At 41.2% G+C, this 25,003-nt stretch overlaps 1 protein-coding gene across 1 annotated transcript in view; it reads left to right on the top strand.

Moving 5' to 3' along the window:
• Positions 1-4,629: 4,629 nt before the first annotated feature.
• Positions 4,630-25,003, top strand: part of mvb12bb (multivesicular body subunit 12Bb) — a 36,480-nt gene continuing 16,106 nt past the window's right edge. The window contains exons 1-6 of the mRNA XM_023153250.2: positions 4,630-4,743; positions 7,492-7,593; positions 15,560-15,655; positions 17,454-17,544; positions 18,597-18,726; positions 18,856-18,966. Coding sequence (XP_023009018.1) covers positions 7,501-7,593; positions 15,560-15,655; positions 17,454-17,544; positions 18,597-18,726; positions 18,856-18,966 — 521 coding nt within the window. The 5' untranslated portion in view covers positions 4,630-4,743; positions 7,492-7,500. The remainder of the gene's footprint in view (positions 4,744-7,491; positions 7,594-15,559; positions 15,656-17,453; positions 17,545-18,596; positions 18,727-18,855; positions 18,967-25,003) is intronic.

Raw genomic sequence — 25,003 nt, 5'->3', positions numbered from 1 at the left:
TGATTTCCTCCAAGATTTAAAAGCTCTTCGCCCGGCCTTGTAATGCAGTAACTGATTGCACTGCTAATGTAATTAAGGGGAGATTATGATGTCCACGTGGCACACCAGATGGTGGCATTCACAGCGATGGGGGAAGGCACAACTGGCACACCACTGCACAAGGGCAGTGAGGCGCAGTCAGTCGGAGCAGTCCAGACTCCCCACCAGACGGAGGAAAGTGTATGTGTGTGCGCGCGCGTGTGTGTGTGCGTTTGTGTGTACGTATGTGTGCATGCATTAGTGGTCTGCATGCACAGATGCATGTGCGTGTATGGGTGCATTTAATGATAAGTTGAGCAATAAAGTGTAAGCTGATAGAGATAAGCAAATGTAATATACTACAGAAGCAATTACTTACAGTAGGACGGTCACATAAGATCCATGCACAAGTATAAATACACAAATGAAACTTAGAGGCCATATATAAAAACCACCGGTTGATTTTGGAAGTTGTGTACAACGCCATCTCCAAAAAAGTTGGAAACTGTTTAAGATGTAAATTACAGAATCTAACGATGTGTGAATTATTTAAACTCTGAAGCACGTGTTATTGAAAAAAAAAAGTGTTTCCGTCTTGAAATATATATACTGCATGCTCATTTAAAACCTGATCCCAGTAGCACGATTTGAAAAAGGAAACGTGGTATGTTAAGCTATTCTACCTTTCTATGATCAGAGTTTGCCAAATGCTGCAGATTGGCCTGTTTGACTCTTTTATAGATGTATTTGGTTGTAACACCTGCAGAATGTAGGTGTTACAAGAAGACCTTATCTAAATCATAAAATATGTATATATTGTTCAGCATTAATGATGCCTACACATTTGTGTGCACTAATGCACAGCTATGCTGTCATAAATGCTGGATTTTAACGGTATAACAATCATTTCCTGAAATAATTTCTAGTTTTATTCAGCCAGACAAGACAGCGTGCTACTGTATTTTGCTTAATTCCAACTTAAATGAGCTCCTGATGCAGATTTAACTTGCATTTATAGCTTAAGCGACAAACTCTGCTCACTCTGGTCTGTCGAGCTGGTGCATTGATTTCCACAACAGAACTGTATCAGGTGGAGCTGGAGGTGGCAGAGTTGAAGATGTTGAAATTTTCATTGGATGTAACCAGGAAGGACAGGGTTAGAAATTATTACAGTGAGAGAGTTCAGCTTGGGCGGTTTGGAGACAAAGTTAGAGGGGCAAAGCTGGGATGGTTTGGACATTTAAGACAAGCAGTCCAACTCTTAGACAAAGGACATTAGAGATGGAGCTTTCAGGCAGGAGGAAAAGAGAAGGTCTATGGCTTTAGTGAGAGAAGACATGCAGAAGGTGTGTCTGACATGAGGAGGATACAAGGAGATAGGGTGAGATGAAGACAGCAGATCCCTAAAGAGGAAGATGAAGGAGACTGAATAAGAGCCTGAGGATCATTGCAATTTAACATTTGTTTTTAGCTTTGCCCCTGAAGTACAAGGATATCTCTGGATTCTCGGATTCTTATAATGATATTAGATTCTTAATATCATTAACATTACAATAATGTTAGCTGTAATCTTTTTCAATTTTCCTTGGACTAATGCTATTCCTAAATTGTTGGAATACTTGAAACAGTTGTTAAAAGAGTGGCGAACCCCTCCCTGTCTTTACTTGTGGAAGACTCAGCCTCTCTGTTTATACCCAGTCACGTTACAGACCTGCAGTTAACCTAATTTGCAGTGAAATGTTCACCAGATGTTTGTTTTAGGATTAGATCACTTTTATGTGCTGTTAAAAAACAAAACATGTGGCAGATATTGATTTCAAACTCAAACAGTTTTGATATTAAACTTATTAAATATGCTTTCTTTGTATTTTTCGAGTTAAGATTTGAAAGGATTTCCAAATGAATGCGTTCTGTTTTTACTGAGATACAGCAAGCTTTGTCGGAAATAGCGCCGCGTTATCTAGAAGCATTTTAAGAAGTCTCCTCTTTTTATGGATGATTTGTTTTAAACTGCAAACATGAAGAATTAGTGAGTGAATCTGACAGTTCATACATCTTCAACTTGTGCAATTCAGTGCTTTGGCCAAGAAAACAGATGGCATAAATGGAAAATTAAATCACATTTGGAGAAGCCATCATGTTTCGGGAGTTTTTTTCCAGCCAGGGCAGCAATGAGACTCGACCAAACTGACCTTTAATTAGAGAGAAGCATGATATCATGGAGCCATGCGAGGCTGTATTCTATGGGGACGCTCAGGGTAGGCTTCCTAAAGCTTGTTATTATAAGCTATTCAGGAGACACGTTTTTTTTTTTTTTTTAATGTGTAGAAAAGCAAGGAGGAGGGGGTTGAGGGTTATATATAAAATGAGACCTGCAGATTTCTACATAGCCCATAATGGGCTCATGCGGGTGACGGGGACGTTGGGGCGCAGTAGATTTCCCAAGTTGAGATAGGATATTATTACTCTCGGGGTGGCAACACAGAAATCTCCATCTCTGTTCCCTAGTCTAGTGTCAGCAAATTACTGAACACAGTGAATGACCTTTACACGTGGAAAAGAAAACCTTTGCTGGTTTTTTTTTTTCCTTTAATCATTCAGGTGCAAAGTTATTCACCAAGGTATAATTTTAGTCCAGGGGCTCTTCTTTCATCCACTGATTACCACTCACGACTACAAGATTGTTACTAGAATGTGTGTGTGTGTGCATGATATTTTGCTCATGATAAGATGATCCAGTATTTATGGGGTCAACTTTAAAGCGAGATGTGTCATAAAGTATACATGAAACAAAGCGTGAACAGAGAAATCACAGTTTTAATGAACCTTTTCAAAATGCCAGCTGTAATGCTATGCGTCCTACACTGGCTGCTCCCCCACAGAAATCTGCCACAGCCATCATTCATCTTACCCCACAACCCTCAGCATGCAATGTGCCACACATTAAAACACTGTAAAAGCTGATGGTTTTCACAGTTAGCATGTGTTGCTGCTATCTCCAGACTCTCAATGAGTGTTTCATCACCTATTCCATAATTAGAGCATTACTTTAGCAGGTGCACCTCTTCGCAGCTGGAGCATGTGTTGTTGTTTTGGGGGTTTTTCCCCCTCCGTCTACTCTTTTCTCCCTACCAACACCTGAGATTTTATTTTATCAACTTCAGCACCACTGCAAATCTCTGCCCAAAACGAGCGCGTTTCAGTAGGTTGTCAACACCTTGATGTGATAGCATGTGCTGGTGCGTGTGAGGTTGGTGGTGGTGATGATACGGGGTGTTACAGGGGCTTACTAAGTAGGAAAATCTTCTTCCACTGTGTAAACTTCCTCACCGGAATTAATTGCAGCTCCAACTGACATACAGTTAGCCACAGTTATCAGTGCTGTGTTGTATGACGTGAAGAACACTGTTTGCAACATGCCAGGATCTTTACACTTGTTTTATTCTGTCAGCCACAGGCTATGCAAGACAAACTATTCTCCCCATTACAAACTCAAATGATGACTTAAAGGAGTAAAATCTGATAATCAGATATATTTGGAGGATCATGAAAGATGTTATGCGAATTATTCGAATTGTCATCGCACTGCATCGACAGTAAGATTTGAAACAAAATGTAAAAGGCAAACATTTTATTTTCTCTTTTATGTTCATTAAATGTTAATATACTGGATAGTGAGACAATCAACATCAGAAAAGATTTTTTAAAGGAAGGGTTATAAAGGCAAGCGGTAATATTTTTGTCTGCATCCTTGGTAAAATCAACCACATGAATGGAAGTGTTAAAATGTTTTTTTGTTACATGGGGTGTCACTTTCCTCTGAAAGTCACCCCCTCTTCATAAATTTCAGAAGGAAAACCGATCGCCAATAAATACATCTCACTGCGTGTGACATTCGGCCAGCATATGGCACCATGTCATAGAGCAGAGCAACAAGTCTTTGATTTGAATACAGTACATTAGGATAATAGTCGCAGAATGAAATAATTTATTTGATTGGTATGGTGGGGGCAGAAATAATAAACTCGATGATGGGAAAGCATCTGCCGCCTGCTGGTGTTTTGGACAGTCTACAAAGAGGCTTTCAAGTTTTGCACTCAGAGAGACATGAACATCCTAATGTTACAGCTAAGTCAATACACTGGGCTTGGTCTTACTTTCATCTGATTACAGAAACGACATGTGACTATTAGAGAGACAACCAACTGCCAGGAGGCGTGACCTGTAGATATAGCCATGTAATGATAGCCATTTAGTGAAGCACAACCTAATTTAGTTACAACAGCTAAATTGGATCACGTAGGTTATTGCTAAAAAATACACCCTGGCATTGCAGGCCTTGAAATTCTTTGCATGCTTTGTTCTTAATTTAAGTTTTTTTTTTTGTTTTGTTTGTTTTAAGCAACTGATATCTAAGCCGTTTGCTGAATAAAATGTCCCATTTTGTTTTTTTTTATCGTTTAATTTATTTATTTATTAATAAAACAATAAATCACAGGAAAAAAAATATTCTTGGAAGACCAAATATTGGACTGTAGTTAATAATTTCTTCCCTTGAACACCAGGAAGTATTTCCTTGCTACATGTTGGCATGTAAAGGCCAAAGTTCACAAAGTGGTAGTGATAACGGGGGGAGACGTTTTAGCAGGTAAAAACACAAAGGACTCTGGGTTTAGCTTCTGTGTCAGCTCACCGTTGAGTTTGTGGTGGGTTTCAAGTCTCCAGGTAATTTGTAAGACTGCTATATGACGGGCGTTAGCGTTTTATAACACAAGATGCATGTTGGACGTTAACTAGAGCTGTGTTTGCGTCACACCCCTCTCGGTAAAGCAGTTGTAACTGGGCACTTGTAAATAAGCACTTTCCAGATGGATACAGGATAAAGCTAAAACTATTTAAACCCTAAAACCAGTAAGTATGCTAGCTAAACATAAAGTTGGTTTTTTTTAGCCAAAGAACTGCTCTTAGCTTGTAAATATGACTGTCAGATACAGCATAAACCGCATTAGCGTCTTAATTTTATGAGCATAGTTTCTAAATATGGTTCTTAACATAAGAATTATTGAAGTTTGTCACCTGTGACCTGACAGGTTAGCAATATGCAAAATGTTCGCAGGTACATGTTTAAATAATTTGTAAGATTATTATTATAATATTATAATTCTCCATATAACTTACAACCACAAACTGGCTCTTCAGTACTATTTAAGACTGTATACTATCTTGGATTTCATGGTGATTTTTGTCTTTGGAAATGCAATATGCTTGCAATGGTTTCTCTTTTTTTAGTTAATCTGCCTGGATAAGTTCTCCAGGCCTTGTTTTTGTGCTGGAAAAACAAAGCTCATTTTAAACAAATGAATGTTGCAAAGAGATTCTTCAATCTATTAGCTAATTTGCTATCCTGTTTCATTTGAATAAGTACAGCTATCTAGCATTTGTTAAAGAGACAGCTGTTTTCTGGAGTAAAACCCCTAATTTGATCAGCTTAATTGCAATAGATTTTCTAAATATCAAGATTGAATGCAGCAACTTTGTCAGTTAGTACAAGAATGTTTTAAACCTAATCTAATAAAATTGCGCAAGGGAACCTTTTGTAAAGCCACTTACCCTGTAAGAGGCTTGCATACCCATTAGAAAAAAATTCCCTTAGACAGGAAGAGATAGCAATTGATTGGGACTTCCTTGAAAATATGTGATCACTCCCCCTAATTTGTGATTTGGTGAAGTCATTGGGTAGTCTCCAAATGCTGTTTTGTCACTGGTCTCACTTGTCATTTGATCCTGGATTAGGCGGACACTTTTTCTTCTAGATCCTAATAAGCCTCATCAAGAAGTCAATATTGTGGCCATTCTAGCCAAGAAAGTCTGTGTGCATCCTCTGTGTAATGACTGCCAGAGGTGAAACATACACGCGCGCGTGCACACACACACACACACACACACACACACACACACACACACACACACACACACACACACACATATACACTGAACAAAAATATAAACGCAACACTATTGTTTTTGCTCCCATTCTCCATGGGATGGATGTAGAGACCTAAAATTCATTCCAGATACACAATATAACCATCCCTCCCAAACAGTGGTCACAAATCAGTCCAAATGTGTGGTAGTGGGCACATCTGCCATATTGAGATAATCCATCCCACCTCACAGGTGTGCCACATCAGGATGCTGATCTGACATCATGAGTAGTGCACAGGTGTACCTCAGACTGCCCACAACAAAAGGCCACCCTGGAATGTGCAGTTTTTTGCGCTATTGGGGGTCTGGGGACCCAGAACCGGTCAGTATCTGGTGTGACCACCATTTGCCTCATGCAGTGCAACACATCGTCGCATGGAGTCTATCAGATTGTCAATTGTGGCCTGTGGAATGTTGGTCCACTCCACTTCAATGGCTGTGCGAGGTTGTTGGATATTCGTGGGAACTGGTACACGCTGTCGTATACGCCGGTCAAGCACATCCCGAACATGCTCAATGGGTGACATGTCCGGTGAGTATGCTGGCCATGCAAGAACTGGGACATTCTCAGCTGCCATCTGCCCTGAACAATGTGAACCATGATTCATCCGTGAAGCGCACACCTCCCCAACGTGCCAGACGCCATCGAATGTGAGCATTTGCCCACACAAGTCTGTTACGGCGACGAGCTGGAGTCAGGTCAAGACCCCAATGAGGACGACGGGCATGCAGTTGAGCGTCCCTGAGACGGTTTCTGACAGTTTGTGCAGAAATTGTTTGGTTGTGCAAACCAATTGTTCCAGCAGCTGTCTGGGTGGCTGGTCTCAGACGATCTTGGAGGTGAACCTGCTGGATGTGGAGGTCCTGGGCTGGTGTGGTTACACGAGGTCTGCGGTTGTGAGGCCGGTTGGATGTGCTGCCATATTCTCTGAAACGCCTGTGGAGACGGCTTATGGTTGAGAAATGAACATTCAATGCACGGGCGACAGATCTGGTTGACATTCCTGCTGTCAGCATGCCAATTGCACGCTCCCTCATTGCTTGTGGCATCTGTGGCATTTTGCTGTGAGACAAAACTGCACATTCCAGGGTGGCCTTTTGTTGTGGGCAGTCTGAGGTACACCTGTGCACTACTCATGATGTCAGATCAGCATCCTGATGTGGCACACCTGTGAGGTGGGATGGATTATCTCAATATAGCAGATGTGCCCACTACCACACATTTGGACTGATTTGTGACCACTGTTTGGGAGGGATGGTTATATTGTGTATCTGGAATGAATTTTAGGTCTCTACGTCCATCCCATGGGGAATGGGAGCAAAAACAAAAGTGTTGCGTTTATATTTTTGTTCAGTGTATATGTGTGTGTGTGTGTGTGTGTGTGTGTGTGTGTGTGTGTGTGTGTATGTGTGTGTTTCACCTCTGCAGAAAGAACCGTTGATACCAATTGTACCAATTGTAATGGTACTCTTCTGCTTTTCTAACAGAGCTTCGACATGTCTGAAGTCAGCAGCAAGTTTCCCATAGACCCCATCACTGCAGTTGGAGTAGTGTCTTCACCCAGCAAGGCCCCTGATGGCTACTATGTTGTGAGTACAAACATCCCGAGTATAGGTTTTATATATAAAAGACTGACGTACACCATGAAATCACCAATTGCATTCTGAAGGTTCAGTAAATGGCCTGCATTTGTATAGCGCTTTTCTAGTCCATAGGACCCCAAAGCGCTTTACACTACATTCAGTCATTCACCCATTCACACACACATTCACACACTGGCGATGGCAAGCTACATTGTAGCCACAGCTGCCCTGGGGCGCACAGTGTTAGCATTTTGCCTGCCACCATGATGTAAACCATACATGGATGAAAGGGTGGATTGTTATCACCTTATGCTGGCAAGCCTGGTTATTAAGCTGTATCCATAGTTTTCAGATGTCCAGATATTCACTAATTAGTTCCAAGTAAAGAAGTCATTCACCAAAAATTGACTATTTTTATGGCTGTTCATATAATTAACATACACAAAACCAGTTAATTAAAATTATCCAAAAGACGCCAACGATGAAAATACAGTAGATAGATCCAGTTCTGAGTCAAATTAGCAGAGGTGACACCTAGCCACTTTTGTCAGTGGTAACCCCATATAGTTATTATGATGGGTATAATTACTTACAGTAACTGTAACTGTTTTTTGTACCACACCTGTTAAGGTTCTGATGATTTTTACCCCATGAAAGGCTGATGGGGTATCGTCATTATCATGCTGGGTAGGTGGGTGGGTGGCCAGGTGAAGTGGACACCTAAATTTGTGAACATAATAACTCGAGAGCAAGGTGACTCATATTTCATATTTCATTACATCGACTCCAAGGTCAAAATATCCCATTTGTAATTTTTTTGAACTATAGGCACATGCATGTGTGTTTGCTAAAACAGGCTGAGAGCAAGTCTGCACTTTATTTCATTTCTTTTAAAAATCACAGGTTCAGTAAAAAAGCACTTTTTTGTCCTGATGATGCATTTAACATTTTAAAGTGTTTTTGTGATAGGACCAGAATCCAAATTGTTAATCAGTGATTGTTGTCATAATTGGAGATCTAATAAGATTTATTTTGCTTTCTGTACTGAGTTGCACATGTAACAGTTGAAAATGATTGTGTAGCATAATGCACACCCAGGCTGTTGGCACCCTTTCAAGGTGTTTTTGTAAGATCTGCTAGATGACTTATTCATAAAGTTTACTTTGATGATTAGACGGATTGCCATCGTTGGTTGCCACCAGTGTTGTAGACACACCAGAGGCAAAGGTTTAATGATGTTAGGTTTATCCCCATATAATTTAACTTTGTCCTCATGTTTTCTTTATGTTCAAGTCTCACAGCATCTTCACCATTAACAGAAATGTGAAGTAGTGCAGGGTAGGCTGCTTAATTAGATTTTTTTTTTGTAACTTAGTTTAAAGGGTAAAAAAAGAGAAGACAGTGCGCAAGTTTATCAAAGCACGAAACAAGCTCAAGGGCAGATCTCTCTTCCTCTTCCCTTCTTCCTATTCAAGCTTCTTTTGTTTTCATTAGGCCCCCAAAGCCTCCCTCTTCCCCCTGTTTTTATCTCTTCCTGCTCCACCCAACACACTCAGCTTGTTCCTATCGAGCAGATGACGGTGGGTTGGCATCAGAAAGGAGCCATCGGCACGGAAACTGCGTACACGCAACACAGTAACAAACACAGGGAAATCAGATTTCATTCTCTACCAGTCCACTGCACCTTACGCTGTGTGTGCAAACACTGTGTATGTTCCAGAGGGTGGTAGACGAGAAGTGCAAAATTAAAAACGAATTTTTAAAATAAATATAAATCTGATTTCACTCTGTTTTTGCAGGAAATACTGTTACTGCATGAAAACATGCTAGTAGAACTAATTGACCAAACTTAGTAGGTTACTACTTTAGTTTCAAATGGTAATGTTAGCATCTGAGCTACTTTGGGCTGCTCCCTTGTCACAAAGGGTCACCATAGTGTGTAATTCTGCATGTTGGATTTGGCAGGCTTTTATACCAGATGCCTTTCGCTTACCAAGCAAATGTGTGAGTCGCTACACTTGGAGCCATAGCTTAATGCTATTGATCTGTTGCAAGGGTATCATAATAAATAAATCTTAATCACAATGTGTATGCTCCAATCAGCCTCAGCTGCACTTTGCGTTGAAATGGTCAGCTGCCAGAATGAACTAAGATGGTGTTTAGCAACATGGCAGTTGCTAAATATGAGAAATTTGATATTGTTAATCTTAAATGCACTGTTGTAAGCTTGTTAGCATGCTGTAATTAGGATGTAGTTTATGTAAAGTATTGTGCCTATGTACAGCCTTCCCAATGTGCCAGAGGTTGGCTGTCGACTCCTAGTTGTGTCAAGTTATCAGTGCTTAGCTGCAGGGATGTTGCTAGTAGATTATTTTAAACTACCTCATAGCTGCGCTTTGTGACCTGCGTTGGTCACTAAACTGGCTGTGGTTGGTTTTAAGCGTTAGTGTGTTGTTAGTGGATCACCCACAAACTTTGGCTGCCTAATAAATCTGATGACTTTCTCTATTTGAGATGGTAGCTTCTGATAGAGTAAGATACTCGTTTGTAGAAAAGAAGGACTGCAGTACAACCTTTAAGAGGGTTTTATTGTCAAATTTTTAAGTCAATTTTAAAAAGTTATGATTCAAGATTAGAGCATAAAGAATAAAAAGTTAAGTGCAAGTCATCCTCCAAGATAAGATTCAAGGTCTTTCAGGCTCATAGGATCTATTTCAAATGCGTTTGTCCCATCTTCAAGAATATCTTTTCGAACATCACTATGTGGTCTTTCATCTGCAGACTTGAAATACAAACAAAAATATCTGCAGTTGGTATCAGTGTACTAATGCACCACTGAGGAGGGAAAGTCTCAGGATATTAGCTGTATTGATTTTTTTTCTCCTTTCATATAAGAAATCTTTTCAAATACCTCCTTAATACGGACTGTTCACCATGCTTTCCATATACTTTATAAAGCAGATCAAAGAGCTGATTAACTCTTTTGCTCTCTGATACCGTACGCTCACATCTCTGAACTTGAGCAGGTTGTTCCAACACGAGAGAGCGCAGGCCCAGATCAAACACTGTTCCACTGGGATCAGGAGCTTTGCTAAAGCACCAGCAGCCACCTAACATCAAACGCACTGAGTAGACTCTTGCTCACTCATGCTCTGTTCATGGGTTGCAAAGGAGCTATGGCAGCTAGCTTCTTCCGCTCTGCTTTCAGCTAAACTAATTGCTCGCACGCTTTAGCACCCACTTTAACACACACGCTGAATCTCAACAAGAAAGTCAAGTAGATTTCAAAGTGACTTTAGTTCTTTAAAGTACACATATTATGCTTTTTGGGTTTACCTCTTTTTCTGTCATAAACTATTTTTGTGCTTGTCAAACACCTGAAAAGTTCAAAGGTCATCCAGAAAAGTTATTCTCTGTCCAAAATGTCTTGTTAGGAAAACAGGGTTTCTTGCATGGCTTGTCTACATCCCTGCACATTTGCATAATGGCCACCTAGTGGCTAGTTGAACACAGCCTCAAGCAAACAATATGCAGCTGCCCCACATCATTATTATGTACTTGTTAATGCTCCTCCTCTCTCTGTAAATTATTTCAACCATGAACAAAACATTTAGGCATTGTAAGAAAGAGTGAATACGTCTTATCCATCCTCTTATCCTTATCAAGGTGATGGGGGGCTGGAGCCTATCCCAGCTGTCACAGGGCGACTCTATTGCAGGGCTAACACTTAGAGACAGACAACCATTCACACTCACATTCACACCTATGGGCAATTTTAGAATAATCAATTAACCTAACCCCACTAACTGCATGTCTTTGGATTGTGGGAGGAAGCTGGAGTACCCAGAGAGTACTCCACACTGAAAGGCCCCAGCCAGATAGTGGAGTCACACTCAAGACCTTGTTGCTGTGAGGCGCCAGTGTTAACTGTTTTCCTATTATTCCTTGAATAATAGGAAAATCCTTTGCATTAGCAAATTATTGGGTGTATGACATAGATAGTAATGATGGACATTGCTTCCAACTAGGGCTGCCACGATTAGTCGACTAATCACGATTACGTCGACTATTAAAATCGTCGACGACTAATTTAATAGTCGACGCGTCGTTTGAAGCTTTGTAAGATCCCAAAAGATCTTACAAAGGAATAAGAAGTTGGATTTAAGAGTGTAATAACGGACTGAAACAGAAGATGGCAGCACTGCATGTACAAGGATGCCAGCTGCCGTTAAACCCCGAAGAGGAAGAAGAAGCAGTGTCCGGTATCGTAGCTGTGTCCAAATTCAGGAACCGCACGGCCCTGCTCAGTTTCCAGCAATGGCGGCAGCTAGTTAGTTTTAATATTACGCTTATTATTCTTTCTGGGTCACAAAATAAACATTTAACATATTTTCAGGCAAGAATGTAGCCGTGTAAACTTCAAATATCTGCTTGGTTTATCAAGACAACCACATATTTTCAAAAGCGCTCCGACGTTTTCGGAGACGTCTGTTACCCACCAGCTCGATCGTTAGCCGGGGTTCAAGGCTCATTAGAGCCGGTGAGAACACCGGACTCTCGGCAAATCGTTTTCAAACCCAACGCCGTCTTTCACTACTCAGGTTAAACATGATATATAAGTCACTTAGATAACTTAAAAATGTTATTGTTTGGCTTTTTTTTAGTATTTTATTTGTTCCTGAGTAAATCGGTTTGGCTGAGATTAAAGTTATAGTTTTTACACAGCTGAATAAACATCAAGCAGACAACTGATTATCAGAAGTATGAGATACTCGAGAATATACTCCAGTGTCCTGTTATATTTTAGATAGCAAGGAGCAACGGCTGAGTTTATTAAACTCCACCGAAACAATCTGCAAATTTCATTAAAAATTTTATAAACTATCATCTTGTCTTTCTTTTTAGTTAGCACATACCTTAAACACTTAAAGCTGTAAGCTAATGATAGTTATATAAGAGCAGATGCTGCTGGTGCAATAAGCTGTACGTTTTATGTCCAATGGATGCATGATCTGAAAATAATCGGTGACTTGTCGACTATCAAAATAATCGTTTGTGGCAGCCCTACTTCCAACTGAAATATTGGACTGTGTATTGGAGTATGTCTATACAAAATATGTCTGTTTTTTAAATCTTGGTCATACTGTTTCAGAGAGGATTATCTGGGGTTCACGCATTGAACCATCATTGGCTAACAACTTGTTACTGACAAGCCATTAGCCAATGGGTGGCTTCATAGTCGGACCCGCCCCCTTCACAACTTCCAGTTTGTTGCATTGCACCTGAAAGTTGTATCTCAAAGCTTCAAAATGGGACTTAAGAAACAAATGGATCATGTAACTGTAGTTTTACTTTGCTTTATGCTTTAGTGTCCCCAAAGAGGAAATTTGTTGTTGTGTCCAAGCTCAAGCTGCCAGCAGGACAGCCACTATAACTACCATGTAGATACAACTAAATCTATCTGTCTGTGGCGTATGCTCACAGGGGCAATGTCAGAACTGGAATACTGAAGGACAATAAGGATAAGTGTTAAATTGTAAATGCAAACCAATAAACAAGGACTGGGTGTGGGTCATTATGTTTTCATGTCACTCAGCTGGATTTTCATTAGCCTACCCTGATATATATTATTATATTATACACACACACACACACAAGGGGATTTAAGGGGCAAAAACTCTACCAAGGCAAATGCTGTATTCAGCCGTTTTGAAGAAAGTGATTTTTCTTTAAAATGGCCCAAATGTAAAGGGCACCCATGTGTACCCATGTGCTCCACTTCTCAGGTTTTCTTGGTAGTTTTTTCCATGGTCCTAATGACAGGCAGACAAACAGAACAGCAAACATAGCTTATAAAGGCTTTATCAGAGGAATAAATTGTAATGATGGAAGTCATTTCAGTGTTGTATGAGAGTACTGTGCATACTCACACACATATTTTAAGTACTTGATCTACTCCTCATTTAGTCTGTCCAGCTGTCACGGGTCTGTTAATAAGGTGGGCCTCAAAGCAACAGGAACTTAATGGTTATTTTTAATCATTAAAATGTGTGCGCTTTTACGCTATTTTACAGACCCCCCAAATAGAGTTAAAAACCTGTAAATAGCCACAGTGTGTGTGTTTTTTTAATATATTGTCAGAAGCTGATTTATTTTAAAATAAGATCTGAAATACTTCTCAGCTTCTGTGTTTTTCTTTGTTTCCCTGTGCCTCGTATATTTTCTCTTCACCTGGTTTTACTCTCCAGAGAGTTTTGATTTTATGCCTTTATATCTGTATTCACAGCTGTGTCTCTCAGTGCTTCATGGCATCTTGCTGCTTATGTCTGTCTCCAGAGATGCTTCATAGGAATATTCAATACCCCCTAAAGACTTGTTTCATCGGTGGGCTTTCAGATCACTGCGAGCATAAGCTTTTAAGAAGCAGTAGTTGAATCTGACATTGCATTTTAAATCAAATGACACGACCATATTTCAATATCAGAGGTGTGATATCTCTTATCAGACAGGTGACATTCTTCTCATTGAAGTCTGTGTAATGACGGCGCCATACAGTGGCACTCGTGTATGTATTAGACAAGATCCACTACAAGTTTACACATGCTTTTGCTGCCGTGGCTCAGCGGTTGGCGTTTCAAATTCAAGCTGCGTCGCGTTCTTGCTGCCGGCGGCTGTGGCAGGATGATGCCTGAGGTGCCTCCTCAGAGGACCGTGCCCTCGTTACTCCTCAACTTGACTTTGGGTTTCACAAAGCGAGCCCTTTGTTTACGCTGACAGGATGCGCTGGCTACTGACCTGGAAAAAGGTGGCCAAGACGGGTTGTCTTGTAAGGAAGTAAGAGAGGCTGGTGATGTATTGGCTCCTTCTGGGACCTTTCATGGAACTGCTGTGGAGAGGCCCTGCAATCCCTCTCTCTGCTCATCTTCTCCTCTTTCTCTCTTCTCATCCTACTATCTGTCTCTGTTCCCCACTCTAGCCTCTGCTCTCATCCCATCTAGTCAGTGGTGGTTTTGCATGAATCTCCCCATACCATGTCCCCCCCCCCCCTCAACCAGTCACCGGGGTCATTCATCATTATTGTCAAGGGGGTAATGTGTGTGGGTGGGTGCAGAGATCTATGACTTCTTCATTTGAATGAACCTCATTAGATTGACTCTTCTTTGTAAAGGATCCCTTTAGAAAGTAACTCTGGCAGTTATTTAGGTTATTCTCACATGATAGCCAATGGAACATGACGCTTCAGCCAAGCATGTTTGCTCGAACAATGGAAGAGTCTCTGCGATGCAGTCTGCAGGTTATATTTTGCTTTATCACTCTGCCCTGCATACCTAAATTTACATAGCAATGCAGTATAGGACCTTGAGGTTGACTTGTGGTACCCACATGCTGTCAATTTGATGCAATCTCTCTTTTTTTTTACTGACTCTACTGCTTGTTTACAACTATGAATGAGCCTGTTGTACAAGGGCAAGCGGCTCGGGTCTTTGAAATCAGACTTTAAATTCTTTGTAATTTATTCTTAGAAAAAGCTGTCTCCTTAAATAAAGTAAAACTACTCGTGCTGTGTGCGCAGTGTCTCAGTCTCAGTTTACCCACGTCTTCACTCTGGATACATTACAGAAGGTTTATTTTTTTTTAAAAGATACATTCCACATTTACCATAAATATATTCCCTGCTTTCCCACGTTGAAGTTTGCCTCCCTTATTAGAGCAGATCCTTGTCAGGGCATCTTTAATCAGCCAAGTCCCAAGAGATGATATTTTTAGCCACCTTTTTGGAGGCTAAGACTTCTTTACCCACGCAGAGCACTAATGAGATGGAGCAGTAGTGTAGGCAAGCGTTAATTAAGGCTAGTATGCAAAGGAAGAGGCAAAAGCAGCACGCTCATGGCATACATACATTAACTTTATCCCACCTCCTGCATGTTTTCTCTCTCCTTGTTTTTTTTTTTCCCCTATTTTTTCCACGTAGGTTGCACAAACAACAGATGGCTCTGACGCCGACCTGAGGAAGGACAGCTTATTCAAATCCAAGGTCACACGCTACCTCTGTTTCACCAGGAAAACTGTAAGCGTGAATGTAAACTTCTCCCTTTTCCTATGTGCTCTGCACTAGCTCCTCATCTGCTGCACCTTCTTTTTTGATTGTTGTATGCCAATGGTCATTAGCTCACTTTTTGCTGCCAGAATATCTTAATAGGCCTTGTGTTTGTCCTGCTTTAAAAAAGCCAGGACTGGTAGTGCAGTTTTAAAGTTTTCGATAAAATGGATATGCATGCATATTCTGGATGGATAATACCTGGAAGAGGTATTTTTCATGTTGGTGGCCCTCGAAGATATTATTTATGTTTATTCATGAAATAGCAATGAGCTGCATTTTAACTATTCCAATTTATCTGATCAGCAGCAGCCATGGTTACCAAAGCTTATGTACATATAATATTTGAATCAGAAAATGCCTCCTATTTATGCAAGAGAAAATGCTGTAGGATATATATATATTTACAGAGAGAGAGCTCCTGATTTGAGTAGCCACGACTCCTCTGTGGCTGAAATGATCTTTGCATTGTATTTCTCATAATGCTGTTGGGGCATTTTTTTGACTCCTCTCCTGCCTGCAGCCTACAGCTGATGTGTTTCTGCTTGGCTGTCAGCTGCTCTGTGGCCATAAATACACCTGCTTACATTGCCAGGATAATCAACCTGTCTAACCTCAGCGCATACAGCTTACTATTGGTCGTCTATTAATTAAGTTTCCGTGGGTTGCAGGTGGACGGTGCAGGCAGTAAACAAAACCTGCATTTTTGTTATTACTTTGCATCAGCTCAATTTTAGGACTTAATCGAGTCCGATTCTTTTTCAGCATCCCCCTTAAAGTCAGGCAACCTGGCAGCGGCTGCCTCGTGCCGGAGCTCAATCTGGCCCTCGGTTTAGTATATAGCATACAAATGGCCTTCCCCTAGTTCCTGTATATTATCTTAAAATGCGTGTCCACATTGTTTTGAAGACTTTGACGCAAATAAAACATGACAGAGCCATCAACAAAGGCTATTTTGTCTGCCAGTCATTGGAGCTCCCACTGTAATTGTCTATGACAAAAACAGATTCTGTAGAATTAGCCCCTGTATTATGTGGGGAGAAGTAAATAGTTTGTGATTTATCATACTCTAGGTTGAAGGTAGATAGCCCCCTTTGTCAGTTTGCAAAGGAAAAATTCTCCCCGGAAAAAGAAAGGGGGGGAAACACTAAAAAAAAGGTTTCATGCATAGTAATAACATTCATCCATATTCCTCCTTACGTCAGTGTAAAAACTATGAATAAAAAATGTCTCTAATGGTAATGACTGTCGGGCAACAGTGGCAGTGGAATCCAGGCTTTTCGGACGCATCAAGTCACGCCTGGCTCGCCCCACTCTCTACTGCCGCTGTGTATTATTGCAATTTATTATGGCAAAAAATGAAAATGTAATGGGAGACAGGGAAGAGTCATGCTTGAAAATGTCAGCTACACAGTCCGTGATTATTTTTAACTAGTCCCATTCTGTTGATCAGACTGCCTGCTCTGTCTCCCATCACCCCATAGCTTCTCGCCAAAAGGTTGAGAATGATTACAAGTTCACACATGCATTCTCTCACTCCAGAAAAAGCTATTAGAGAGTAATTACGTGAGCTATTTTGTCAACCATTCTCTTTAGAGACTTCTTGAGCTTTTAGTAAATCATTGAGTCTATTATCTCTACATTTTCCTCCCTGAGTACCCAAAAAAATGACTAACCTTTTTCTCATTCTTGCTCTCTGTCCTTTCCAAAGTTGCATTTGCATATATTATTTTTAAAAGTTGCTGCCTCCGCGCTGTCGTTCGTGCAGGGGCCCGATGTTGTCGTGGACATGAAGCTGACTGATATTAAAGACGCCCTGCCAGAGTCGTTCACACCACTGCAAGAAACAATGGACACAAGTAGGTAAACAGTCAATACCGACCACAGGCTCGCTCCCTTCCTCTTGCTTGTTTTTTTCCCCCACCACTCTCCGACCAGCTTATGCCGAGGTCCTCAGGGGCAGCTTTGCTTGAGATAGTGAATGTTTTATGGGTGCAGGTTAGCTTAATTTATGGCAGGCTGTGGGAATAAAATAAACATTTTGCCCTGGAGGTACAAGAGAAGAGAATCATGAGTCATTGTTTATCTCAGCTGGAGCTGTGCTTTTCTTTATGAGGGCCTTATTTATGTATTTATTTGGGGAGAGGACGAGTGGATGGGGGTTATCTAATATTAATGAAATGCATTCCCCAATGCTTTAGTGCTTTTTGAGTGCTACGTATTTCCCCCTCACTATCCACGCCGTGGAAATGTAATAATATTTTGGTGTGGGGAGTGAGGACAGCTTGTTTATTATTTTTATTATCATTGCATTTACACTGCACTTTCTAGTGTTGCTGGGGAAATAAATGAGCAAGGCACAGATGCAATATAGGGAAAGCATGGCAATGTGTTTTTTTTTTTTCTTTTTTCTTTTTGCCAGAATGAAGAAAAGAGATTATGTTTTGTTTGGCTATGTTGTAATTTAATGTTTTATTACTTTATGTGAATCCATGTTTAATGTATACATGTGACATTATGTATGAGTTTCTATCTAGAATATTGAGTTTAAATCCCCGTTGTGCTCTAAAGCTGATGGAGGATTCACTTAGTTCTGTCATTTTACCTACTAAAGCGATAAAAATGATAATAACACATGTGAATTTTGTGGCTTTCCAGTGTCCACTCATTTCCACTTTGAGCACAGCAAGTCACCCACAAACTGATATTAGCTCATCTTTTATTCGGAGGATGGTAATGACTAAATAGCAAAGCATAAATGGGATTTGTGAATATATATTTTTTCCTAGAGGCTCAAACTGTCGACAGGTTTTTTTTCCCTTTTCTTTAGCACCAAACTGTGGAGAAAACAGAACTGAATAATCAACTAACAATTTCTCTCTGACATCCTCATATGTACTTGACTCATCAGAGGAAGCTGCCATGAGGAAGAGGAGGCTCTGTGTGAAAATGAGCCCTCGTGAGGATGCGAAGACAGCTGTATGTGACATCCAGATCACGGCAAAGTCCAAGACCCATCTTGTTAACTACACCTGTGTAGGGTGAGCTATTTGACAGCGGGAATGAATGAAATCGTGAAGTTTTGTAACTTTTCTTTTCGTCGCAATCATTTTGCCATTTGCAGGTAAAACTGCTAACCAAGCTGTTGTGTGGCTTTTTTTCGTACACAGCGAACTAAACAACATGGGAATATGGTATCGGTTGGGAGATGTTCACCAGCGTCAGCCGTCTAGAGTCACGTCCGGCAGGGTCGAAAGCGACGCCCGACCCAGCACAGCGAGGTAACGCCCCGCCACAATATTCAGCTGTGCGTCTCGGGTTTTAACTTTTCCTCCTTGCCTTACTTTTCATTTCCTGCGCTTGTGAGCTTTTGTTACGCTCCTGTGCCTCTTGTACGCCAACAAAGACACGAGCAATTGATCACTCCTGGGCAATCTGCTGTAAAGGTTGCTGCTGGACAACAAGGTAGCGAGGGTGAACTGGATAGACGGGGCTAACTAGACAGGAACCCCTGAACAAGAACAGAAGTTCAATGAGGGCTAAACTCCTGCTATTTGTGTAGTGTCCCAGGAGGCAGAGGGAGGTCGCTCCTCCGACTGCGGTGACAAGAGGGTTGTAGTTTGCAGACAAAAAAAAGAGGAGATGTAGCCCGGAGAGGGAGCGACAGCTGCAGAGGAAGGGAGAGCACCAAGATCTCCTCCACGCTGGTATTCGTGTGTCCCCGCCTCTGCTCATGCTGCTCCGGCTTCCTCTGCCTCGGGCCTCCGAGTGAACGGAGCAAACCTTTGTACTGTGTCCAGAGCAAACAGCTCAATTATTTATCGCAGTGAAGAGCTGGGGATTTCCACAGCAAATTGTAAATAAACAATCGAGACTCCTTTGGTGTGGCGGTGCTGTGGAGGGTGAAGCTTGGCACAGCGATCTGACGTCTTTGCCAGCTTGAAGTGCTACGTTCTGCCATCCTGTGCCGGGCTGAGTAAAAGCTGCAGCAGGCCAGAGCGGTGGAAGCCACCAGCAGGAGTATTCAAAACAGAGCTTCTGTTCGCCGTGGCTGTGCAGTGGGGTGAGAACCATTAAAACAGGAAGGCTGTGGATTCAAAACCCCAGGTTCAGACCACGTGGAGTTTTGTGAATGGTCCATATTTTGGAAGCCGATGGTCAATAATCTTTGATGTGATGAAGTTAGATCGAGTGCTCGGGCCCACGTGCGCCTTCACAGCTCTCTTGCCGGTAATCCTCAGTTCTTTTGAAGCCCACTTTCAAGTTGGTGAGGCACAGAGGTTGGAATAAATTGTACCTCGAAGCGACTCACACACCCACTGCCCCCCCTTACTCTTGATGCCTGCTGAGATCACAGGCCGCTGTTTTTGTGTTAACATTAAAATTCATTCCATAGTCAGACTCTTCTTTTGAGAGTATTTCCCTCCGTAATGCACCGACGCATAAGGACCAAACTGTGGGCAATTTACACAGTAGCAGTTCTTACATGTACTTCAGACAGCCATACATAGAGCCATAAATAGTTCTGTAATTTTTTTTAAGTCACAGATAAGATAGTTTGACACAGTGATTTATAAACAGCTCCTCAACAAGCACCGATTCCCTGAAGAAGTACAGTAACACAGTGTAACTGTCTGTGCAGTGTTACCCCACTATACTTTATTCATATTCAGCAAGAGAAAATTCTCTCCTTCACGCCTCCTTCGGGCTATCTATTACAAGTTTATGGCCGTTGGAGAATAGCACCTCTTAAATTTAAGTGCTCTTTACAGTCAGTGGAAAAGATGTTTTAAATACAGTCAATAATGTATAAATTTTTAATGACCCTTATAATTTTGAAAGCTGCAGTGATCCCTCTCAAATGTTACGTTGCCTCGGGCGGCGAGAGCTCGTTAGGGTTGTATACAAACGTAAACCGCAAATCAGGTTTTTTCGGCGGCAACAGAGCTGCAGTAACTGCAGAGCGTTGCATCATTACGGGACACGCGCAGTTACTGCATCGAGGCCAAGGTGTTATATTTAAATTGCTTTTGTATCGTTTTTGTCAGCTGTAAAACGCAGGGGCTGAGAAGTTTCGGTTTCGCTTTAAGAGTCCGAAATTGAATTTGCAAAAATCTTAAAGCACTTTAGCTTTTCTTTCGTGGGCACTAATACTCGTTATAAGTGGTTTCTGTGTGAAATAATGAGCCTGGTGAGGGCTTTTCTTTGGCGTGACTCAGAGGTTCAGTCAGCGCCATCAGACCTATTTTAACCACTCTTACTACTGCTAAGCACAGTATAGGGAAATTTATACTAGAATTATGGCTTCAAGTAATTATTTACCTTCATGATTATTGTAACGAGTCTCTTTTATAATTAGTTTATAAAATTATCAGTATAAAGGAAACAGCCATGGAAACTTGCCTCACCCTGTGTGACTGGGGTTGCAAAACCTAAAAAAAGGACTGAGACTGAAATTATTCATTGGACTTCTGGCTTGTTTGCTGTGTCCAGGTGGCATTAAATTCATACATGTAATAAAAATTGTTATTGACTACTGTGAAGTGCTACAGATAATAAACAAAGAAATGGTTTTTCATCATATTTCAGGTTTTATGTTAATCAGACAGGTGTTAAAATGTGATCTACTTTCTATTCAGCGTGAAGGAAAGTCCTAAACAAGTCCGATTTTTTAAATTCAACTTTCATTTAAGCATTAGGAACCTTGAGATTAAAATCTCTGTTTCTAGTGAGATCTGTCATAGAGAGGACACCATATAAATGACAACATAAGCAAACAAAGGAACTCAACAAGTAACGTAACACAAAACATAAAGTGAACAGCAGTTGCACAGTTTTTATATGGGCTCTGAATTCTCCCAGGGAGACAAAAAGTATTCTGATTTAGTGAGTTTGAACTTTATTTCGTGACCCAGGTGCAAAATCAGAGGACGCTGCTCTAACAAGTTCAGAAAAAGTCCTTGGTGCCTTAAAGAAGCTCTGCTTCTAGAGGAATGCAAGACTAGCAGGTGCTTGTAAAACTGCAAAAAGGAATGTTGGGGATTTGTAATGCAATAATTTATTTTCCTCATGCAGTTTAGTAGTTAAAATTATGGATAAACAGTAAAGCTGAAATGGTTGTTTCTCACTGGCTCAGGCTGTTGTGCCATATTGAGCAACTAAAAGTTATAGGGAGGAGGCCCGCTGAGCCGTCTGCTGCGCAAATACGTTTAAACACTGTGTGCTTAACGTCTCTTTATCAGGTTTGTCTGAAGCGTCTCAACCCGAGACGGTGTTCTGATTCCATTCATGGCAGCAGGTTGATGTCAACCACTTCAGCTTGTTCTCTGTCAAGACTGACCGTATCAGCAAGTCCCTGACTTTATAATGTTAGGGGGGAAAAAACAGCACCATCCGGCCAGCCTTTTAATGTGGCCAGTAAAGTATCTCCCTGCTTCCTCCTCCTGACCAACGCTGCCATTTGTTCTCCTGATAAAACTGTCATTGTTGAAGCTGGTATCTGACCTCTGCAGTGACTGCTAGCATAAATTAGCCTTATTCTAACATTGCAATTTCTTTTGCCTCACTCAGAATCAAGGTTTTTGACATTTCTCTTAAAATAATGGGCCACTGTACACACGGACACTTTTTAAATCAATCTGTGCAGTGATAAAAATGTCAAGGCAAAGTCTCTTTTTCTTCCATTTCAGAGGTTTTTTTGCCTTTAACACCTGAAGGCTCGATAGTCATCAGTGTCAGAAATGGCACGCGTATCAATACATTTAGGATTGCACAGTCTTCTACCTGTGACACTCCACGCGTTGCTGCTGCTCCGCACGATTATTGTATCAGCTTTCATTGCACGCTGGTTAACCAAGACTTCCCACTGCACACAACTCTTGAGAGAAAGAGACACGGTGACTGTCAGCGTGTCGCATGACAGATCCCCTGTCTGAAGTGTTGAAGAACAATCCTTCCCGGCTCAATCTCACTCATTACTTTGCTACGTTTTGGAAAAAGTTGCAAAAACTAGCCGAGATCAAGCGAATGGATGCAGAGTGGTGCCAGAAATGATCGAATGATCAGCTAAGATCTGATGGGCAGAGACTACTCGGTGATTTGCCACCAAAGTCTAAGAGATTCTCTTTTCAACACCTGACACTGAACTTAAAGAAGGATAATGATGGGTGAGAAAGCAGCTCCCACAAAGCAGCACTGTTGGCACATAGAGGAAGGTGTGGAGATGTTGTCACGGCAAAGGCTGGATGTGTGTCAAAACAAGAGCTTCCAGCTCTCTGTATCGCAGCTCTGGCTCTTCAGTCAGTGATATTACTCTCATTCTCATCTTACCTACCTGCCTGTCTGTCGCCACTGTCTCTTCCACTTTCTCTTCTCCTCCTTTTTTTTTTTTAAGTAGACAACTCTTTTCCGCATTTGCTATTTGTAACAACAAAAAACGAACACCACTGAATCGTAATTCATGTTGTCGAATAATCCTTTGTGCTTTGGTTTGCTTTCTTATTTTAACTGATTTTAACTCGGGCAGATTTCACGGGGAACTCTTGATCCACGTTGTAATTGTGTAAATCTATCAGGCCGCGTTCCCAGTTTTACTCTAATTTCATGAGGAACTACACCATAATTGAATATTCAAATTAGGAATATGTGTCAATATGGCTCTCCTTGCCTGAAATGAGGATTAATTGTTGTCAAAACTCCTGTGGCCAACATAACACTGCTGTTGATTAGCAAATGCACTTGCCATGTTTTTTTTTTCCTGTTTTGTTTTAAGAATTAGTTGTCTAATTGATTTGCCATATGTTACCCTCTCCAATCCACCTAAAATTGTATTTAGAAATCACCAATTTGGACTGAGACAGTTTTGAGCTTTTCAAACAGATGGGAAAAGAAACCCTGGAGGTTGCCTGTGGAACAGTATTCCACGAGCCTAGTAGGGATTTCCACGAGTACCACATTCACTTTTTAGGTTCACAGATAAATAGCCAGACTTAATGCGGAGCTCCCTGCTCTCTGCGTCTCCTCCGAGCGCTAATATAACACCACAAACTGCGATCCCTTAAAAGACATTTAAACCGTTTGCCTCCACTTTATCACTCCGAGGGACGTCTCTGTGCTTTGAGAGACGCGCACCTTTCTTCCTCAGCTCCTCAGCTGTGGAATCAACCTTTGCAGGGTAAAAGAAGTCTGCCTTGAATATGGCAATCGTTCCCACAAGATTGATGCCAACCTTTTAAAAATTCACCATTGGCCTGGATTTAACATGGCCAAATGCTGATGTAAATGAGGAGGAGAAAAAGTCGACCCTTTCATTGCAAATAAATCTGAGTTGCAGGCTTCAGCTCATAAATACCACAGCCTGTCACGAGTCTTGTTTTATTGCTCTTGATGGAAATTATTGCATTTATTTATGTCGTCCGTAGATACGAGTCTTTGCAAGTCACAACTTGCACACGTACTAATAGAATGTGCAGATCCGGCTTTAGTCTTAATTTTTTTAAAGTTTTACACTCTCCGTCAGTGAAAAATTGATTATGTTTTTTCCCATAAACACACCAAAAACAGTACATAATACGCAGAACGCACTTTGTTATTTGCAGCTTCACACCTGCTCACTCCCAGAATCTGTCCTGTCTGCGTTATAATTCAGATTCCTTTTATAACCGACTTGTCTTGTTCGTGGTCTCTAACAACAAACTCGCGTGTGCTCTAATGAAAGCAATTCCCCCTTTTTTTATTGATATCACCAACTGCTTTGCATTATCGTTATAAGAGCATTTGTTTTATAATGCCATCGTTGCTCCCTTTACCTACAAAGCATGTCATGTTATGCAGCTCTCTTGAAGCTGTGAATTCCCCCCACCAGCACCACCACTGCTTGCTGTGGATTTATCGATCCATAGGGGTGAGTCACAGGGTGTAATTCATGATAGCTTGATTGATGAGGATTTCAATCTTATATGGTTTGTTAACTTCAACTCCCCGCAAAGTGCATTCTGTGCTGTTTTCTGTAATACAAGGCCTTGAAAGAGGGAGAGAAGAGGGAAAAAAACAGACTTGCCTTGAATAATGGAATCTCTCAGTTCCTCCAGAATTAACAAGATCCTGCTCCAAACCCCTGCTAAAGGTCTGCTCGAGCCCCTGGGCAGCTGAGGCACAGTTTAACTTCGATCATTTCTCCTCTTCAAGTTCACCCTGTTATTTCAGTGCTCTGTTTTGCCTTTGGACATTTTAGAAAGCCCTTTGTATTTTGGAGGAGTTCTAATGCTTTTAATCCGTAAATAAATTTCCTGCTTTATTATATTTGAATTCCCGAGGGAT

The sequence above is a fragment of the Maylandia zebra genome, linkage group LG12 (genome assembly GCF_041146795.1).
Source record: "Maylandia zebra isolate NMK-2024a linkage group LG12, Mzebra_GT3a, whole genome shotgun sequence".
Taxonomy (NCBI): domain Eukaryota; kingdom Metazoa; phylum Chordata; class Actinopteri; order Cichliformes; family Cichlidae; genus Maylandia; species Maylandia zebra.
The sequence above is the reverse complement of the archived record's forward strand: the minus strand, read 5'-3'. Positions and strand labels throughout refer to the sequence as shown.